The 20,373-nt window shown below is 41.2% G+C and overlaps 1 protein-coding gene across 7 annotated transcripts in view; it reads right to left on the reverse strand.

Moving 5' to 3' along the window:
• Positions 1 to 487: 487 nt before the first annotated feature.
• The window catches only part of cald1a (caldesmon 1a), a 95,244-nt gene continuing 75,358 nt past the window's right edge, over positions 488 to 20,373 (reverse strand). For 4 of the 7 annotated variants that reach the window (XM_060903181.1, XM_060903180.1, XM_060903183.1 and 1 more), the window contains 7 exons: positions 15,894 to 15,937; positions 15,591 to 15,666; positions 14,065 to 14,202; positions 13,845 to 13,940; positions 10,670 to 10,738; positions 4,604 to 4,640; positions 490 to 1,953 (listed from right to left, as the gene is read on the reverse strand). In XM_060903181.1, coding sequence (XP_060759164.1) covers positions 1,940 to 1,953; positions 4,604 to 4,640; positions 10,670 to 10,738; positions 13,845 to 13,940; positions 14,065 to 14,202; positions 15,591 to 15,666; positions 15,894 to 15,937 — 474 coding nt within the window. In that variant the 3' untranslated portion in view covers positions 490 to 1,939. Of the gene's footprint in view, positions 1,954 to 4,603; positions 4,641 to 10,387; positions 10,431 to 10,669; positions 10,739 to 13,844; positions 13,941 to 14,064; positions 14,203 to 15,590; positions 15,667 to 15,893; positions 15,938 to 20,373 lie in introns of all 7 variants that reach the window. The other 3 variants (XM_060903179.1, XM_060903178.1, XR_009651006.1) reach the window with 2 other exon arrangements.

The following is a 20,373-nucleotide window of genomic DNA, read 5'->3' on the forward strand; positions in this document are numbered from 1 at the left end:
CAGCACTTGAATGCAAGCCAATAACCATACAGCTGAAGTGCTGTTTAAATGAATAGCAGTTACTCGGAGAACACACTTTAGACCAGGCTGGAATTGAACGTGATAAAGAAAAGACAGACATATTTCTGCCTCTTACCTGAGACGTCCACAAGCACAGAGAGGATCTTATTCTCAAGGATCCAGGACAGAGTATACAGCAAAGTCTAACATCGCTCACCTAATACAGACCTGTGTGCCCATATGACCTCTGTGCTGCTATCTGATTGGACAGCGACACTGGGTCTATTGTTAGGGCTTGGGGGGAGTGTTACATGTGACAATCAAAAGGTGATACAAGTTTAGCATGGCGTCATACTTGCGGTCAGCTTGCCGATACAGCCGAAGAAGGATTTTAGGAAGAAGCATTGTTGACATATTATAATAGTTACAGTGGACTGTGCTGAATGTATAACCGTGCAATAAAAAGACACGAGTTTTATTTATTTATTTTAAACACTGATCTCTTTATTGCTGTTTTGAGACAATGATACAATATTTAAAAAGATGCCCTGTGTGAAACTTGGTTACAATAAATGGTTAGTGTTAAAAAGGTAAAGAATTAAAAGTTGGCATGATTTGTAAAGAATTACCCCAATACAGTCAAGGTTCATTATGGAGCATATAGAATACAACACTGTCTTGTAATTGATTGTCAAAGACCAAAACTCAGAAGTTTTCACATTTTAAAACATGAACCAAAATACTAAATGGGGGGGGGGGGGGGGGGGGGGGGGGGGGACCCCAACAACACAACACAAGCCACAAACACATACGCCAGTCAGTCACAACCATTAACCAATGAGACCTGCTGATTCAAGAAGCCAATGACTGTTTGCCCACCAGCACATACTTACAGTCCAATTACACTGTTGACAATATCTAGTATTCTACTCTAAATGAAGTGCTGAAGGGTGAAAACAATAACAAAAAGAAAGAAAAAAAAACATTTATTGGTCCGAAGTAATGGCTTAGAGCCATCTGTCCTTTTACATACTGAACACAGTTTCAAAATGATAAATGGCAAAATCAAGCGAGCATTATATGCACAGAAATGTTCGTGAAAGTCTTTTATGTTCCCTTTACTGAGTGCGGAACAAAGCATTTATGTCTACTTGAAACCTGATACGTCATGTTGAATATACTGACTAAAAAGTACTTGAACAAAACTGAATAAAAGATACTGTAATAATAATCATGAATGTCTATAATGGCTGTATTCCGATCCAATAATATTGAGAGCAGAAGCAAGAATCATTTTATATAAAGTGGCAACATACAAAATATATAGTTAATTACAAAACATACACTGTGCTAACATATATTAAGACCATAGTTTCACAATTAAAAATGTGTCACTTTGACAAAAAAAAAAAAAAAAAGTAAAAAATACACTACTCTATGGGTGCCCATATTTTGCCCTGGACTGGTGAACATGAATAAAATATGTGTCAAGCTTTGCTTTAATTATAAATTAAAAGGTGTGAAGGGTGACTAGCAGAGAAGAGATTCTAAAAAAGCAACACATGAGCTGTTTAAAATTGTGTGAAATTATGCAAGATATTTAAATACATCTCTAATCAATCAATCTAAAGGAAATGGGTCGTTTTAGAACTGCTCAGGATTTTCAGTTGGTTTAAGTGTCCACACTCCACGCTATAAAAGTAGCTTTATGTGAAACACTACTCTGTAAATCAGGACCATGCGGTCTGGAGGACTTTGACTGCATGGTAAAAAAAAAAAAAAAAGACTTTCTTTTATCTCTACCTCATCTTTGAGATGTGTCTGGGCCATAGAAAAAAAACGCAGAAGACTACTTTTGGTATTTTTGGTACAAGTACATGCATGTGGAAAGAATATGGTACTTTCACTTGGTCCCTGCTGCTGTGGCTTCTTGGAAAGGTTAATGACCCATTCCTGATGAGACATAAAACAATCTGTTAGGAAATGCAAATAGCAGATATGACATACAGCACAAATATCACAATATAATATAAATTCATATGCGTTTTCTTATGCAATGGTATAATATATTAATAGTTAAAAAAAAAAAATCCACTGCACGCATGCAATTTTAAATCTTGGTAGGGACCAAGTGTCCTGATAAGGATGACCGTTTTTAATCTTGTGGGGACATTTTGCTGGTCCCCATAAGAACAGCCCCCCCACATAAAGCCTGCAGCTATAATTTAAAAACGCAAAAAACACCTCTAAAAAGAGCCATAAGGATTTCTTTCAGTTACCAAGGTTACATTAGGTTATGCATTAATATTTATGTTAATGGAAGTTCCTCACAAGGATTGTAAGCTGCTATAAATGATCAAATTCTCTGAATAATTAAAGGAGGTTTTGCCTCATTAGTCTCTAGTGTGTGCCTATTCAGAAGTAGAGGACAGCTGCTCTCCTTACTTGCCCGTGTGATGCGTTAGCCTGCTAATCTTTTGTCACCCCACTCAATAATGTGACAAACAGGCAGCTGCTGGTCCTGTCCAAGTCTAAAACGCAGGCTGAGGCAGTGGGGGACAAGACTACCGTTGTGCATATGCGCGCGCGCACACGTTATCTATCCATGTCCGGCATGTCCGAAGGCCACAGTGTCCTCCCATAATGGAACAAAAGGTGTGCTTTCAAAATAGAACACTATGCCACAGAGGCATGTTAAAACGCACAACCCATAAATGAATGGTGATTTATAGTTGGCCTCGATCTCCAGGCCAAGGTGCAGGCATGGAACTGTGGAATGTGGGAGATTTTGTTCCTTGTATGTAAGGCACAAGACACAACTTGTCTTTAAAAACTTTGTATTAACAGAACTTAAAGAAATCCTAGGTTTCTTCGGTTTCCTCCCACATCCCAAAAACATGCCGGTAAGTGAACTGGCTACTCTAAATTGTCCCTAGTTATGAATGCGTGTGCGCATGGTACACTGCAAAGGACTAGTGTTCTGTAAAGGGTGTGTTTCTGCTTCACGCCCAGTGTTACTGGGATCGGCTCCAGACCCACCATGACCTAGTCTGGTTAACACCAGACCATATCACAAGTGAAATATGGTCTGGAATCCGCCTATTGAATTTCTCGTAGGGGAGGTGTGGTTTACGATTGTCAACGGCCGTTTATTGGACGTTGCGAATGTATCATTTGGCGTATACATAGCCCATGGCCAATCATGGCAGTTGTACCCGGTGACGTAGTTAGAGCGACGAAGAGGCGAAGAAGAGAAGGCAAAACAAAAATAGGAAAACAATGACACCGAACGATTACTGCCGTTTGTGCAAGACAAAGCTTGATCGAAAGTTTGGTTCGTATCGCTCGCCGCCATGTTAAATGTGATCCGTAAACAGTCCCAAATAAACTACAAGCTTCCGTTTGTTGAGTAGTACGCGTCACCGTCTTTCCACCCCTCCCCACTCTCTGATTGGCTCCCTAACTCAGGCGAGCCTTTAGACCATAGTTTCCATGCTGTCTTTTCAGATCGGAACGATTGTGCAAAGCAGCATGGGATTTCCCAGGCTAACCATGACCCTGTCCTGGATAAAGCCGTTACTCAAGTGGAATGATTAGAAATTAGGTTAAGAAACCTAAAATTCAGTGATTGAATTTAGTGAAGTGTGTGATTAATACGGACAATAATTTGGATGTTTCCTATCCTGGAAAAAAAAAAAAAATAGAAAGTCTCCCTTCAGATATGTCGCACTGGAGAGTTAAATATAAACTACAGATTTAGGAAGCTGTCCATCTCATCATAAGCCCTTATAATGACAATGTTCTTATAACGTTACAATATAATTATAGCCTCAGATTTGAAGTGCTATATAGTTACACGAATATTGTTTTGACAAGTATGCTTTGACTAAACAGATTTTCAGTCCCCCCCAGTATCGGAAAACATGAGCAAATTCTCATATGTAGAACTACCACAGACAGTACCAGTCAAAAGTTTGGACACCCCTACTCAGTCATAGGTTTTTCTTTATTTTGACTATTTTCTATATTGCAGAACACTGAAGACATCAAAACTATGAAATAACACATGGAACATATATGGAATTATGTGGCAAACAAGTGTTAACCCCCCCCAAAGTTTCATAGTTTAGATTCTTCAAAGTAGCCAGCGTTTACCTTGATGACGCTTTGCACACGATTAGCATCATCTTAACCAGCTTCATGAGGTAGTCACCTGGAACGCTTTTCAATTAACAGGTGCCTTGTCAAAAGTTAATTAGTGCAATTTCTTGCCTTCTTAATGTGTCCGAGACCAAACAGGAAATAGCCCTAAATCACAACTGCAGTAATCCATAGGTCAAAAACTGTTTAAGTAAGTAAAGAGAAAACAGTCCATCATTACTTTTAGACACGTGTCTTTAATAAAAATAAAGAAAAGCCATTGAATTTGAAGGCGTGTCCAAACTTTTGACTGCTAATGTACATTTCAAGCGTGGTATAGAGAATAGATTGAAAAAGGGAAGTTTATTTAGCCAACATTCCCTCTGATGTATATATAGACACGTTAGAACAATGTATGGTAGAGAAGTAAAATAGACCCACACCCCCCATCAAATTCTCTTACCATTGGCAACAGATTTGCAATCTCCTCTGCTCGTCACCTGGGTTAAACAGAAAGCAAGTGATGGTGTGAGCACGCACAAGAGAGGGAGAGAGAGAGAGAGATGCAAAGAGAGATTCAGAAAGACAAAGGTCAGTGAGTACTGAACCCCTGATTTCACCCCCTTTGGTATTATGTATGATGCATTTCCTTTACTATATTTACACATTACATTATATCAATTTCCTGTTTTGGAAAGCAAGTAGGGCTGCATGAGGAGCTTATATTCTACTGCAGTATACTCCAGTATAATGCACTTTTGTGAGTATTGCGGGTGTCTAGTGTTAATGCATTTAAAACTCCATTGTTACTCATTTTGACTGGAGGCAAGATCTAATTTCATTACAATTTGTGGCGGCCCATAGACCCATTCATTCACATACACTCAGCATGTCCCAAAAAGTCTTCAATTTTTTGGTTATGCTCCTAAACAACTTTAGGAACACAAGTCAGAGTTGAACACATTTCTATCCATAACCTTGGAACTGCTAATCACAGAATTATCGTTCCAATTCATTCAATATGCAAGATTCATTAGGTCCTGACATGTTATTGGAATATAACCATACACTATTGGAATGGTGGTTGTTTACTTTACACTTTAAGCTACTAACTGGGTCACTGAACTTGAATGACATTAATTTGGTTTTCACAAAAGATTTCAAAGGATATTTGATATTCATAATGAGGCCTTGTTCCTGAGCCATGCTACTTGCTCTATAAACTGTGCTGAGGCAGCACCAACACCCACACTTCACAATCTCATGAAAAGCAGGACAAACACTCTGAACTACAACCCCGATTCCAAAAAAGTTGGGACAAAGTACAAATTGTAAATAAAAACAGAATGCAAATAATTTACAAATCTCAAAAACTGATATTGTATTCACAATAGAACATAGACAACATATCAGATGTCGAAAGTGAGACATTTTGAAATTTCATGCCAAATATTGGCTCATTTGAAATTTCGTGACAGCAACACATCTCAAAAAAGTTGGGACAGGGGCAATAAGAGGCTGGAAAAAAGTTAAAGGTACAAAAAAGGAACAGCTGGAGGACCAAATTGCAACTCATTAGGTCAATTGGCAATAGGTCATTAACATGACTGGGTATAAAAAGAGCATCTTGGAGTGGCAGCGGCTCTCAGAAGTAAAGATGGGAAGAGGATCACCAATCCCCCTAATTCTGCGCCGACAAATAGTGGAGCAATATCAGAAAGGAGTTCGACAGTGTAAACTTGCAAAGAGTTTGAACATATCATCATCTACAGTGCATAATATCATCAAAAGATTCAGAGAATCTGGAAGAATCTCTGTGCGTAAGGGTCAAGGCCAGAAAACCATACTGGGTGCCCGTGATCTTCGGGCCCTTAGACGGCACTGCATCATATACAGGCATGCTTCTGTATTGGAAATCACAAAATGGGCTCAGGAATATTTCCAGAGAACATTATCTGTGAACATGATTCACCGCGCCATCAGTTTTGCCAGCTAAAACTCTATAGTTCAAAGAAGAAGCCGTATCTAAACGCGATCCAGAAGCGCAGACGCCTTCTCTGGGCCAAGGCTCATTTAAAATGGACTGTGGCCAAGTGGAAAACTGTTCTGTGGTCAGACAAATCAAAATTTGAAGTTCTTTATGGAAATCAGGGACGCTGTGTCATTCGGACTAAAGAGGAGAAGGACGACCCAAGTTATCAGCGCTCAGTTCAGAAGCCTGCATCTTTTTTTTTTAAAAGATTTTATTTTGGCTTTTTTCACCTTTATTATTGGATAGGACAGTGTAGAGACAGGAAATGAGCGGGAGAGAGAGACGGGGAGGGATCGGGAAATGACCTCGGGCCGGAATCGAACCCGGGTCCCCGGATTTATGGTATGGCGCCTTATCCACCTGAGCCACGACGCCCCCAGAAGCCTGCATCTCTGATGGTATGGGGTTGCATTAGTGCGTGTGGCATGGGCAGCTTACACATCTGGAAAGACACCAATCAATGCTGAAAAGTATATCCAGGTTCTAGAGCAACATATGCTCCCATCCAGACGACGTCTCTTTCAGGGAAGACCTTGCATTTTCCAACATGACAATGCCAAACCACATACCGCATCAATTACAGCATCATGGCTGCGTAGAAGAAGGGTCCGGGTACTGAACTGGCCAGCCTGCAGTCCAGATCTTTCACCCATAGAAAACATTTGGCGCATCATAAAACGGAAGATACGACAGAAAAGACCCAAGACAGTTGAGCAACTAGAATCCTACATCAGACAAGAATGGGTTAACATTCCTATCCCTAAACTTGAGCAACTTGTCTCCTCAGTCCCCAGACGTTTACAGACTGTTGTAAAGAGAAAAGGGGATGTCTCACAGTGGTAAACATGGCCTTGTCCCAACTTTGAGATGTGGTGTCATGAAATTTAAAAATCACCTAGTTTTTCTCTTTAAATGATACATTTTCTCAGTTTAAACATTTAATACGTCGTCCATGTTCTATTCTGAATAAAATATGGAATTTTGAAACGTCCACATCATTGCATTCCGTTTTTATTTACAATTTGTACTTTGTCCCAACTTTTTTGGAATCGGGGTTGTAAGTAGACTTCCAGTGCCCTACTTCAATAAATTTGTTCACTGTAAACAAAGACCCTTAAGAAAGCAAGATGTGGATGTTCCTTGAGGATTTTGACTGCAAAGAAAGAAGGGGGTCTATGACCAAGATTAGATCTACATGCACTGGACGTAAGAAAATACAAGTGGAGAACGTTGACCTATTCATCTGTAATATGCCTTGTGTATTCAGGCAATGGTTTAATGTTAATCAAACTGAAAGATGCAGTCTTTCACATTCTTACTCCTCAAAACAGACTCCTTGGTCTGATGGCTTCACATTGATGGCCATCCTCTAGGTTGCCTTTAAATAGTGTGTCTGCAGTCATAGTTTAATAAAGTCTCATTTCAGTCAGGACAGATAGCATTACAGTGATCAGTTATTGGAAGATTGATCTTTTGGAGCAGCTCTTTCTTTAGGTCATGGACAGCTATTCATGTACCTGGCAAGTTAAGCAATGCCACATTAGGGAGACTGGAAAGTACACAATAATCTGACAGCTTTATGGGCAATTTACAGATAAGGGAAACTGGAGCCCTTTAAAAAAAAAAAAGAAAAAAAAATTATGCACATTGCCACCCCTTCTATTTCCTGAATGATCAGTACACTATGAGGAGAGCTCATGCACTTGTACACATTTGTCCTCTGTTAAACCCAATTGCCAGTGGGTCTTTAATGCTCCTTTCCAGTGATTTTATCAATTCTAGAGGAACTGCTAGACAAGGATAAAGCTCTCTACCATTAAAGTATCCCTTGCTGCCAAATCAGCTCGTCATGCAGGTTTTGGAAACTATTGGTCAACATCGTGACGCATCTGTTTTCCGATGAAAGGGCCACAACACGTCTGCCTTGTTTATAAACCCTTGACTGCTTTGTGGCATGTAACTATGGTACCATTATCTCATCTTCCCTTTGAAACCCTGGATAAGGCAGACTTTAATGTGCATTCACTATAAACCGCTTTTTAAGGCACCAGCCTTGGCAAAGCGTGTTACAAGCATTTCAATGTACAACTGTCCCAAACATTTTGTGCACGTAACAAACTTGAAACTTAGACATTCTGCCTTCTGAAAATATTGAGGATACATGCACTGATTGGTCATCACTACAGACCTTTATGAGGCAAGTCCACAAATGGACATCTGTTCGTTTGGCTACATTTAGCATCGGTCTTCAAGATAAGCTTGTCCACCAATATGGGTGTCGCGATATTCCATAATGAGATACCAGAACTAATGCTTGCAAGAGAAGAGAACCCTGTGTCCAAAATCGCTCACTTGTTCACTACTCCCTATATAGAGAACTATATAGTGAGCTCATTAGTAAAATGAAAAAACGCTTTTGGACACTAGTCCGTCATGCTGGTATTTACATCCTTACTGTTGCACAATTAAAACATGCCAGATCAGTCGGCTGGTGGGTTTTCAAAAATAAACACACGCATGTATTTTTGTGATAAATCCATATTATACTGAACGCATTTCCCACATTAATCAATACAAAGTACCTGCATCTTTCAGTTTTTTTTTTTAATCAAGGCTGAATACTTTCTTCTTTGCCACTGCCTTTTATTAAATTAAATTTGAGACTTGCTTTCTTTCAGCATGATGGGATGTATTGCTTTGGTTAGTGACCATTGGTTGTACACGACTTTTCATGATGCATTGTGGGACACTGAGTGCACTATCTCATCTCATTATCTCTAGCCGCTTTATCCTTCTACAGGGTCACAGGCAAGCTGGAGCCTATCCCAGCTGACTACGGGCGAAAGGCGGGGTACACCCTGGACAAGTCGCCAGGTCATCACAGGGCTGACACAGACACAGACAACCATTCACACTCACATTCACACCTACGGTCAATTTAGAGTCACCAGTTAACCTAACCTGCATGTCTTTGGACTGTGGGGGAAACCGGAGCACCCGGAGGAAACCCACGCGGACACGGGGAGAACATGCAAACTCCGCACAGAAAGGCCCTCGCTGGCCCCGGGGCTCGAACCCAGGACCTTCTTGCTGTGAGGCGACAGCGCTAACCACTACACCACCGTGAGTGCACTATATAGGGTGTAAATAATCCTCACCAAGGCTTTGGAAAGCACTACAAAATGGCGTCGCCACCATATAGTGAGTAGGGAGCGATTTCGGACACAGGGTAAGTCACAACTACAGTATACTCCCATTTATCTGATAGAATGCGTTGGGTCTCTCACTGGACCACCCTCCTTTTACAGAGCAAGGAAGAGGTGTGCTTATAAAAACTTAATATAGAACCCCAAACACATTGCGTTGTAGGTTATAAGGCAGGTGGAAGCCCAGCCGCCATTTGTTAGCTCATCATGGCTGGTGTAATGAAATACTGAATTTGGAATTATGGTTGTAACCAAAGTTTTTCGTCTCATCAGTGTGGCCGTTAACACAGCTTTCCCTTCATTAGCTCTCAGCATTAATTGCAGTGCAGTGCATAGCTAACCTTAGCCTTGGCCTGGCCTTAACATGGCCGCTACATGTCCGTGCTGCCTCACAACATGTTCAACTTAGATACTGCCAAAGATAGAGCATCAAAATAAGTATCTCGGCTGTGTTGCTTTATCTGAGGAACATCATCCCTCTGCAAACATGTGGCTTCATGCAGGAGAGTCGAGGCTACGGCATGCCTTTTCAGCTTTAGCATACAGAGCAGGGGCTGATGCGATCTGCTATACTGGCAGCTGTTCAGGGTATGTATGTGTGAGCGAGTGTGTCTGTTAGTGTAGGAGCCAAAAGCAACAAGGGATTGTGCTAAAATAGAAGGTAACAGAATGACCTGCATATTATGTGCGCGCAAACGTGTTTAGAGACAGAACATAGAAGAAAGTAGGCGCAAGCACTTTAGGTGACTATACCTTACTCAAAATAAGCCCTGCATGGCACATTACACAAACAGGAGGCTTTAGAAATTGCTTGCAGCCCTTAAAAGTGACTAGCAATGCATAGCATTCCATAACCCCCCTCCCCTCCCATGCCAGTGAGCAAGAGAGAGAAAAGCAAGAGTCACTCCTTCACAAAGAGAGACAGTGAGTCACAGCGAGTGAATTTATTTGCTTTGTGATTTTGTGAACAGGATCAGCTGTGCATCCCTTATGATAAAGTAACATTTACCTCCTCAAGGAGCCAAATCTGAAGGCAACTAGCAGGAAGAAGTCTTTAAACAAAAACACACAGTGTTACTGCTCAGCTAACGGTCACCAATCACTTCTTATTGTTCTTTATCTTGAAATACTGAGGACTATATCGACTGATTTTTAAGATGACAATCGAAATCAAAAAGGGTGATAAAAGCACACTGGCTGTTTTTAGCAAGAAGAAAGGCATTATAATTCTTCCCCGGGGACAGTCTGTAGTACAAAAAAAATAATTGATGCTAGTTATGTAGCAGGTTACCTTGGCAGCAGAGGAGCTTTTGTTTTCCCATAGATTACGCTTGCCAGTTACATCACCAGGTTTCAGGTCCTGAAAAAGGAAAAAAAAAAGACAAAAAGTAGTGTCACATACAGGGCTAAGACAAAAACGTTTGAAGAAACAGACGTACGCCTAACAATCAAAAGAAAAGTGAAGAACGCATACAGAGAGAAAGTGAAGAGCACTGCAGAGGCATTACTCCTACCTGTTCCTCAGCACAGACAAAGGAGAAGAGGGGACAGAGGAGAAAAGCCCAGAAGAAAGCAAGGCTGAGGAACTGATCTAGGCAACAGGGGGGGGAACTTAAGCAGACAGAGGACAAACAGAGAAAACATTCAGTGCATCGGACATCATATGCAATTTACCTCACCTTTCGCTGATGCTAGGATAACAGTCATTTACACATCAGTTATCGGTGTTCAAATTTCCAACAAACGTATTCTAGCTAGGATTTTAGAGAAAGTAGTTGCACAACAGCTTTTTTTTTTTTTTTTAAATAGGAATATCAAGCATGAGATATTTCCGTCTGGTTTCCATCTTCTCCCTCATTTTGGCAATTCCCACCCACTAGCCAGCTCTTCCCTGTCATCTGACAGCTACCAACTGGGGAGGGCGAGGGCAAGAAGGTGCTCCCTTTGTGACATGTGAAACCAGCCACCGACTCTCCACCGAGTCTCACACGCCAGCATGAGGAAAGCGCTAAATGCTTATCGTTATAAAATGGATACTTTCAGTTCTACAATGCGATTCGCTGGGCCGTGTTCAAAGCCGTTGGGAAGTTTAATATACATAACTACATCACGGTAATTTAATTCTGTATTAATGCCCCGGGTTTTAAACCAATAAAACCATTACACTTGAGCCATTGTTCTGTCCACAGAATACCTTAATCTTTGTATGTTGTGTTGCTTAGCAACCAAAGCCTAGTGTTAACAGACAAGATTGCATGGTGGAAGACTATTATTAATAGGTAATTCAATTATTTATTAAAACATGACAATTTATCCTATTTGTTGTCCTCATTTTATAAAAATAGTGATTTTTATTTTAGTAAGGGGGTTTAATCACTCTGCTTTACATCATGCCCAAGAACGCGCTCTTATCCATGATTAAAAGTTATTGTAATGTAGGTTCGTTAACTGTTTATTCAAATATTACTGACTACAGCTAATAATTACGTATTTCACTTCCTCTATATATGGCAGATATCAATGCTGATAAGATTCAAAAGACATGCGGTTAGGTTAACAATGGGGCGGCCTTGGGCTGAAGTGCCCTTGAGCAGGGTACCTAACCCCTAACTGCTCCCTGGGCGTTGTAGTATGGCTGCGTGTGCGCGCACACACGTTCACTGCTTCAGACAGGTTAAATGCAGAGGATGAATTTCACCGTGTTTAAGTGTGCACATGACGGACTTCATTTGACACCAACAAGAACACAGCTGTTAGCCCACACACACTGTTTTTACAGCGATGGTTTTGATGGTCAAGCTCTAAAGTCCCTTCCATGTTAAGGGGTTCTTAGCCCATGTTTACATTAGACCGTATCAGCGGATCATCAGATTAACGTTTTTAAAACGATTAGTGTGCACACAGCAACACCAATACACGATTTGCGTGCACACAGCAACACCAATACACGGATACGCTCGGCTCCGCAGGCATCCTGCGCTCCAAATCACTCCGCCCTGAACAGCGAGTGCCCTCTGGAGGGTGCGCACTCCGGCCCTGCGCAGCTCACAGAGCGCGCGAGTGAAGTGCACAAGCTGTGATTCGGGACTGAGCCGCTGTGTGTGTGATCCCAGCGCATATCACTTACCACTTGCAAGTGGAAGGATGGCAAGCCTAAAGACAATCATAACTACACAATGGGCAGTATTTTCATCAGTATTTGCAGTATTTTCATAATTTTATACTCTTTAATGAAAGGTGATACAAGGCAGAAGTCCGCGCCGTTTTTCAGCAGTCGCGTCACATGACCAACGCCAGCGAATCAGGAAGGTGGATGTCACAGTGACGTTGTCCAATGACGACGCCAGCTAGAGCTCAGCACAGCGTATCCGCGTATCTCAATGTTTACACAGCACCGGAGCTGACACGATCTGGATTGAATACGTGGACCCTGGCGGATTCCCGTTTCCCGGCGTTTCCAGGCGGTTTAATATAAACGGACAGTGCATCCGCGAAGAAAACGAGACAGATACAGTCTAATGTAAACTTGGCTTTAGTGTGTACCTGCTGGAACTAGAGAACCAGAAGTTTGTGAAAAGAAGTTTGTAATTTCGAGATCTTTCTACTGCCTGTGAATTAAACTACAGTTAGAATGACCGTGACCAGCCTTCCCCTTTTCTCTCACCAAATACATTTCCCCTCTGCTGAAACTACATATAAATGCCTCATGGTTTGTCTTTAAAACTGAATCAGGGGCCTGTTTCATCTCATCTCATTATTTCTAGCCGCTTTATCCTGTTCTACAGGGTCGCAGGCAAGCTGGAGCCTATCCCAGCTGACTACGGGCGAAAGGCGGGGTACACCCTGGACAAGTCGCCAGGTCATCACAGGGCTGACACAGACAACCATTCACACTCACATTCACACCTACGGTCAATTTAGAGTCACCAGTTAACCTAACTGCACGTCTTTGGACTGTGGGGGAAACCGGAGCACACCCACGCGGACACGGGGAGAACATGCAAACTCCACACAGAAAGGCCCTTGCCAGCCACGGGGCTCGAACCCAGACCTTCTTGCTGTAAGGCGACAGCGCTAACCACTACACCACCGTGCCGCTGGGCCTGTTTCAGGGCTAGAAAAATGCAAACTAGTGAGATCTATTACAATGGTATAATTATATTAGTATAGAAACATTAAATCGTGCAAATTACACCTTTAAACTAAGCAGTCCACTGGAGTGAAGACAGATTAATGGTACCAGACTGAATTACATAACTGATAAAGCATGAGTGACTGCCACATGATGGCAAAGGGCAGCGACATAACCCTTGCATTCCTTACATCAGTACTGTACAGTGAGCACACCACAGCCACTAGGTGGTGCCAGCTAGACAGCTTATTACAAAAGGCATGTCTGCTCATGTCCTAATCTAGCAAAGAATACGCAGAGGCATGCAAAGTGACTATCAGCGCTTGTAGCCTACCACAGGTCTTCCTCCTGGCGTTTTGCTCGTCTCTGGTGTTTTATTCAGCCAATCGTTGATGCGACCTGCAACGCCCACCTTTATTCCAGCTGCATCCTGAGAACAGAAGCGAAAACTCCTTGAGAATCAAAGATCAGAGTGCTGGGGTGGACAGGAACATGGTGAAAAAGGAAAGATGGGCCACGTGGCCATCGGTGTGCTCTGACTGAATGTTGCTGACCTTGTTGCTGGAGGGTGTGCTGATGGTGGAGCTGAAAACGTTGCCCTTCTCCCACATGCTCTTAATGTTCCGCACGCCATCAGAAACCACGGGTAGGTCCATCGCAGCCACACGTGGCGAGCGCACCTCTTTATTACTCTGAAAAGGGGAGAGAGAGAGAGAGAGAGAGAGAGAGAGAGAGAGAAAGAAAGATGGACTGACAGTAAAAGCCTCTTGAGCGCATGTACATGTCAAAATGACTAATGGAGGAGTGTAAAATGCTGCATTTGTATCATATTGGCAGTATTTTAATAAAAGCTTGGCTAACTTCATAGGGTGAATTTCTCTGTTATATACACACACGGAAATACACACATCATAGCAGTCTGACAATAATAATAGTAACTGATCTAGCAGTTCCATAAATATACTTGCTGTATTAGACATTATGTACATAGCCGACAAAGTGTGCACTCTGGATAGATTTTATTGATTCATGAAATTTATGAAGTCTTTTTCTTTAAAATATACATAAAGTCAAAGATAGTGTTTTTAAGAAAACCTATCTTCGTATAATCATTTGGAATCCAGTAAATCCAGTGTGTATTTGGATACAGGACTCTATAAAATGACAATTCACGCCTAAAAATATTAGAATCCATGATATATAGTACACCATGTCATGTACTTTCTTGTACATTCTACATATACAATGTACAGTATATATTTTCCCCTAATGCAAGTATGTCATCTTTGTTTAATACATCTTTCATTTAAAAAACAAAAAACAAAAAAACCCTAATCTAGCAAGCAGACACCGAGCTAACGGTTGCAGAGAAAATTGGCAATCGGCAACTAGACAAGTTTGCATTCCTCATTCTTTCTGGTGAAAAGAGGAAATCATGTCTTTATTTACAATTCACAAAAAGTTTTTTTTTTTTTTTTTTAAAGTGGGTACAGTTTCAATACTCAACAGAAAAAATATTTTGAAAAGGACCAAAATAATAAAAGTCAAACATTCGCCACAATCATCGCAGATGTATTTTGAAGAACGCAGTGTTTGACAGAGTAATAACAGAAATGCCAAGAAGAATCTACAAAGACTTAGAATTTATAAAAGAGAGTTAGAACAGAGATGTCAGGAAGAATATTGGAACTGAGAGAGAGTATAAGAGCTTTGCAGAGGATGCGCAAAGCTGCTGGAGGCAGTGATAAAGGCATCACTGAGAGAATATAAAAGTTATATCTGTATATTTCACATGAAGCAAATGCAAACTAATACGATTTACGTTGGCATGCTAGTTTAGATGAGCGCTGTGTAATTCGGTCTGAATGTGATATCAGTTATGTTCAAGTGTGCCTTCATGAAAGTCTTGTGATGTAATTAAAACACTACATTCTGCTCGTTGTGACTTGCCATGTTTACAACTCCATGATTCTGGTCGAAAGATTTGTATGCCTCGAGAGATCTCCATCATAACATGTGCAATGTGCTGTTCAGTGGGAAGTGGTGAAATGCAGTCGGCGAGATTGTGCGTAGGGCTCACCTGCACAGCCGTGGTGTACTGCTCCAATCGGTTATCAATCTTGGACACAACGGGAGAGTGAGACGTCTTCACGGCGCTGACACACAGACAAATCAATCAATCAAATAAACAAACCAAACCCCACTGCTGCATGATCTTGACTAAACTAACTGCTGATGGTGCGGTGAATGTATGAATAGGGTTTTTGTGCATTTAGAAAACCTCAGTTGTGTACATCTGTAACGATTTCAACTTGAGCCCATGTGCTAGAAAGACAAGCTCAGATTCTGAGACTTTTGTAAAATAGAAAATCTGGACAAATACCTCTTCTGCGCTGACCTGTTGAGGAATTCTGCCCTTTCACCAATCTGGGAAGAGAGATCAGATAACGGATGGAAAGCTCACTGTGTTGGTCATGTGGAAACACACACACACACACACGTTCCCTTTTGGGCTTAGCTATGCTGAGAGGCAGAGAGACTAGACTGTTCTTTTTAGCCTGTCAGTGGGCCAGGAAAAGCAGGACCCCTTTTTCAGCCCAAAATCTCTGTGGGAACTACAGCATGTTTATAATATATGACAAGAGGGCTGGGGGGGCTGGGAGAAGCGTTCTCGCAAAGTGAACACACGCGCGCACACACTCCTCCCCCCCCAAGCCGTCCAGCGTCCCATCCCCCTCTTACTGTTGAAGCTAGCGAATGTGGGAGTTCCTAAAATACTCCCTTCAGGAAATTCCCCATTCCCTGGCATGTTTGAAACAGCTCTTTTCAAATGTGGTTACAGTAATCCTATTAGGCTAATGGTCTTCCTGCGTTCCCTCAGTACTGACATGCTGATGGAAGCAGCAACACACTCATTCTGTCCATTTCAAATAGCTACCTCAACAAACCGCAAAAAAGAAGGAAGCAAGAATGCTGTTCATCTTTAGACAATGCTCAGAAACATGCAAATTTTCCAGTGAGATAATACAGGAAACAGATACATGTATGGCGGCCTGGGAAACATTTCACATGGCCAAGTGTTGACATTTTCAACTAGTGTCTAAAGTTCTGTTTGTTTTCCAGAACTGACGTACAGTACCAGTGAAAAGTCTGGAGACACCTTCTAAATCAAGGATTTATTTTTATTAAGTCACTTCATGTCTTAAAAGTAAATGATGGATGCCATTTCTCTTTACTTAGTTGAGCGATTCTTGACATATGGATTCCTACAGTTGTGGAATAAGGCTATTTATTGTATTTTTATTATTTACTATTTGATCTCAAACGCATTAAGGAGGCAAGAAATTGCACTAATTAGCTTTTGATGGGACACACCTGTTAATTGGAAAGCATTCCAGGTGACTACCTCATGAAACTGGTTAAGAAAATGCTAATGGTGTGCAAAGCATCATCAAGGTAAACACTGGATACTTCGAAGAATCCATCCAGTCTCCGTAACTGCTTATCCTGTGCAGGGTCACGAACAAGCTGAAGCCTATCCTAGCCGACTATGGGCGAGAGGCAGGGTACACCCTGGACAAGTCGCCAGATCATCACAGGGCTGACACACACAGACAAAACCATTCGCACCTACGGTCAATTCAGAGCCACCAATTAGCCTAACCTGCAGGTCTTTGGACTGTGGGGGAAACCGGAGCACCAGGAGGAAACCCACAGAGACACGGGGAGAACATGCAAACTCCACATAGAAAGGCCCCTGTTGGCCACTGGGCTCAAACCCAGAACCTTCTTGCTGTAAGGCGACAATGCTAACCACTACACCACCATGCTGCCACTTTGAAGAATCTAATATATAAAACATTAAAAAAAAACCTTTTTTGTTTACCACATAATTTAGCATGTGTTCCAGATGTTGTTATTTCATAGTTTTGATGTCTTCAGTGTTGTTCTACAATGTAGAAAATGGTCAACATACAGAAAAACCCATGAGTAGGGGTGTACAAACCTTTGACTGGTATGGTAAGTGTACACTGACTGGCCGCGAGACAACGCAGCATTGGCAACTGCGATTTAAAAAAAAAAAAAAAAAAATCTGTCTAATATTAGCTGTGTAAACCACAGCTATTAATGCTAGCATTAGCAATTTATACTACTACTACTACTAATAATAATAATAATAAAAAGGAATATGGCCCGATTAAGAAATCCAGGTTGAGGATACGTACAACACAAATACAGTGTGGATTTGACATGTCTAAAATCAAGTGTCCTTCCCATGCCACAAGTCACACATGTTGACACATCGAAGCAAAATATAAAAACGTTCGCTAGCATTAGCTGCTAACTTCACGAGCAAGCCGGCTTGCGTCATTTCGGCGTTCCTACTGGTGGTATGAACACTAACGGGGGGCAGCAAGCCCTCAAGAAGGCATGTAGTTCTTGTAATTCCTCTCAGAGTTCCTACAACTGTTTGGTTCAAAAGCGCCCATTTTGACAGATGGTATCTGATTACAAAATAAACTGATTATGCATATGTACAGTTCTCTATAGCATGTACAGCATCTTCAGCAACACATCCAAAGCCTGCCATTCACTGGGTAAGGAAAATCACACTCTGCTAACAAGGTTTTAGACATCTTTAAGCAGACTGACTTTTGTTTTAAACTGGCACCTTACTTAACCTGATCTTTGAATGGCGATCTTCTAGAAAAGATTAAATAAAAACACTTTCATGCTGTCTTCATGAAACTTATTTATGATGTCTTACAGTAGACCTGTTCAAGTATGTTATTCTCAGACAAACCCAATTTTGACCAAAACCAGACTTTTCCAGAATTCAGCCACAGTGACATCCAATGGGTTTCCCAGACCGACACACATAATAAAGAAAGATAAAAACATTTGAGTGCATAAAAATAGCAATATCAGTAGTAGTCAGATCTCACACCTAAAGATCACACAGCATGCACTACATACAGTGAACATGATGACAAAGTAAAGCTGTGGACAAAGAGGGGATACTGAATAAGCCCTTTCGGACCAAGCAACACAAACTGGACAACGTTATTCATGTGTCATGACAGGAAGTGTGTGGTTAGTGTTCAGTTCATCTGTATAACAGTCTGTTTACTAAACCTGTTATTTGAATCCAATGAAATAGTGACTCCAAAGCAAAGTTATAGAAGGAAGTACGCACTTATACCAGCTACTTCTGTCCCAGTTGAGACTTCTGTTAATAGCCTTGTGTGTGACATGTTTATATGTACCTTTAAAGAATGTAGCACTGGATTAACATGATATCTTCGGAGTTTAGCGACACAAGTGAAAAAGTTCCTAGTCTGGGTAATACTTAACTCCCAGTGCCCACCTGTGGACCCGGACTTACATTCTTCATTCTAATAACTACATACAGCAAGTCTAGTTACTGAAAAATTCTTAGCAATTTCTAAATGTGCTTTAAAACAAATAAGATCAATTGTGAGCTACTGCTCACTTACATATCCCCCTGCTCGCACTTATCAGAATGCAAGCAATAGGAAACTTATTGTGAATGTTGACTTCAGCAAATAATTAACCCTGAAACAAGCAAGTAAAGAGCAGTGTTCTCCCCCAGGTATTTCAAATAGCATCCTGGTTAAGTCATTCTGAAATAGCATTTTGCTTCTTGAAATAGCGTCAAAATCCACGCTCTAGGTTTCATAAATACATTTCGGTCGGTAAACAGGAAGTTGATGTGCGACAGACCTGAAAACGGTACACATGGTATAGAACCCCAAGCTGAAGTTTGGTACCAAGTGGCTATGATTTGTGGTTGCTGAGAAAAAGGGTGTTTCGGACAGACAGGGTTAAACCAGTACATCCCCCTCCTTCGGAGCGGGGGTATTATAATTGTAATACTTCAGACCTTTCAAAACAAGTGAAATACACCTACATTCAATCGCTATCAGCTGTCAAAAACTGCTTTGTTACGATTTGACATCAATTTGACACAACACCTGATTCAAGTGACATATCAGATGGCATAAGGCTGCGTCAGGACATTTTCCAGCCTGGCTTATATCAGAACTCTGACAGCTGATTTTGTACCTCAGTGTACTTCTGCCATGTCAAAGTCTCATAATGGTGTTGAACTGACATGGCTGCCAAGATTTTTATGAATACTTATGACAATTCCAAGACACTATGGCAAGAGCATTATGAAACATTTTTTCTGACTTTAAAATATCATGAAGTTAGGTTTCAATACAGGGCTAGTCAAAATCATGTTAACACTAATGGATTATTTTTCTCCTGAACGTGTGGTGCGCCATGACGGCTGCTGGCGTAATTGGGCCCTGCTTTGACACCCCAACAGTGATGTCAGACGTCTACTTACAGATGCAGGGATGAGAATGAGAAATTGTATTTTCAGCTGAAAATTTAATCGGGGGTCTGGGGGCCATCGGCCCCCAGCCAGGTCCAGGGCGGAGCCTGGTCAGGGGTTCAGGGGGCCAAAGGCCCCCGGAAGCTAATGAGTTTTATACATTTTAGACCACTAGAAATGGTCTCAGATTGCTCAGTTGAATAATATTTTCAGTCCAAAGAAGCTTGAGTTTTGGACACTAATAAACAAAAATAGTCTCAATAATGCTCAGCTAAAAAGAATTTTTAACTTCATGCTAGAATGAAAGGAATGATGAATATAAATTAAACACAAAGACAGAATATTTGACATAATCCTGTAAATGTTTCAGTTACTTTATTAAAGAATGCAGTTACTTCTTTTGCAGTGAACTTGTCTCAACAGAAACAGAATTTCCCTGTTGAACAGTTCTCTCAGCTCCCAAAGTCACAATCACATAACTAGCAACACTACTCTAAGT

The sequence above is a fragment of the Neoarius graeffei genome, chromosome 21 (assembly GCF_027579695.1).
Source record: "Neoarius graeffei isolate fNeoGra1 chromosome 21, fNeoGra1.pri, whole genome shotgun sequence".
Lineage (NCBI taxonomy): Eukaryota > Metazoa > Chordata > Actinopteri > Siluriformes > Ariidae > Neoarius > Neoarius graeffei.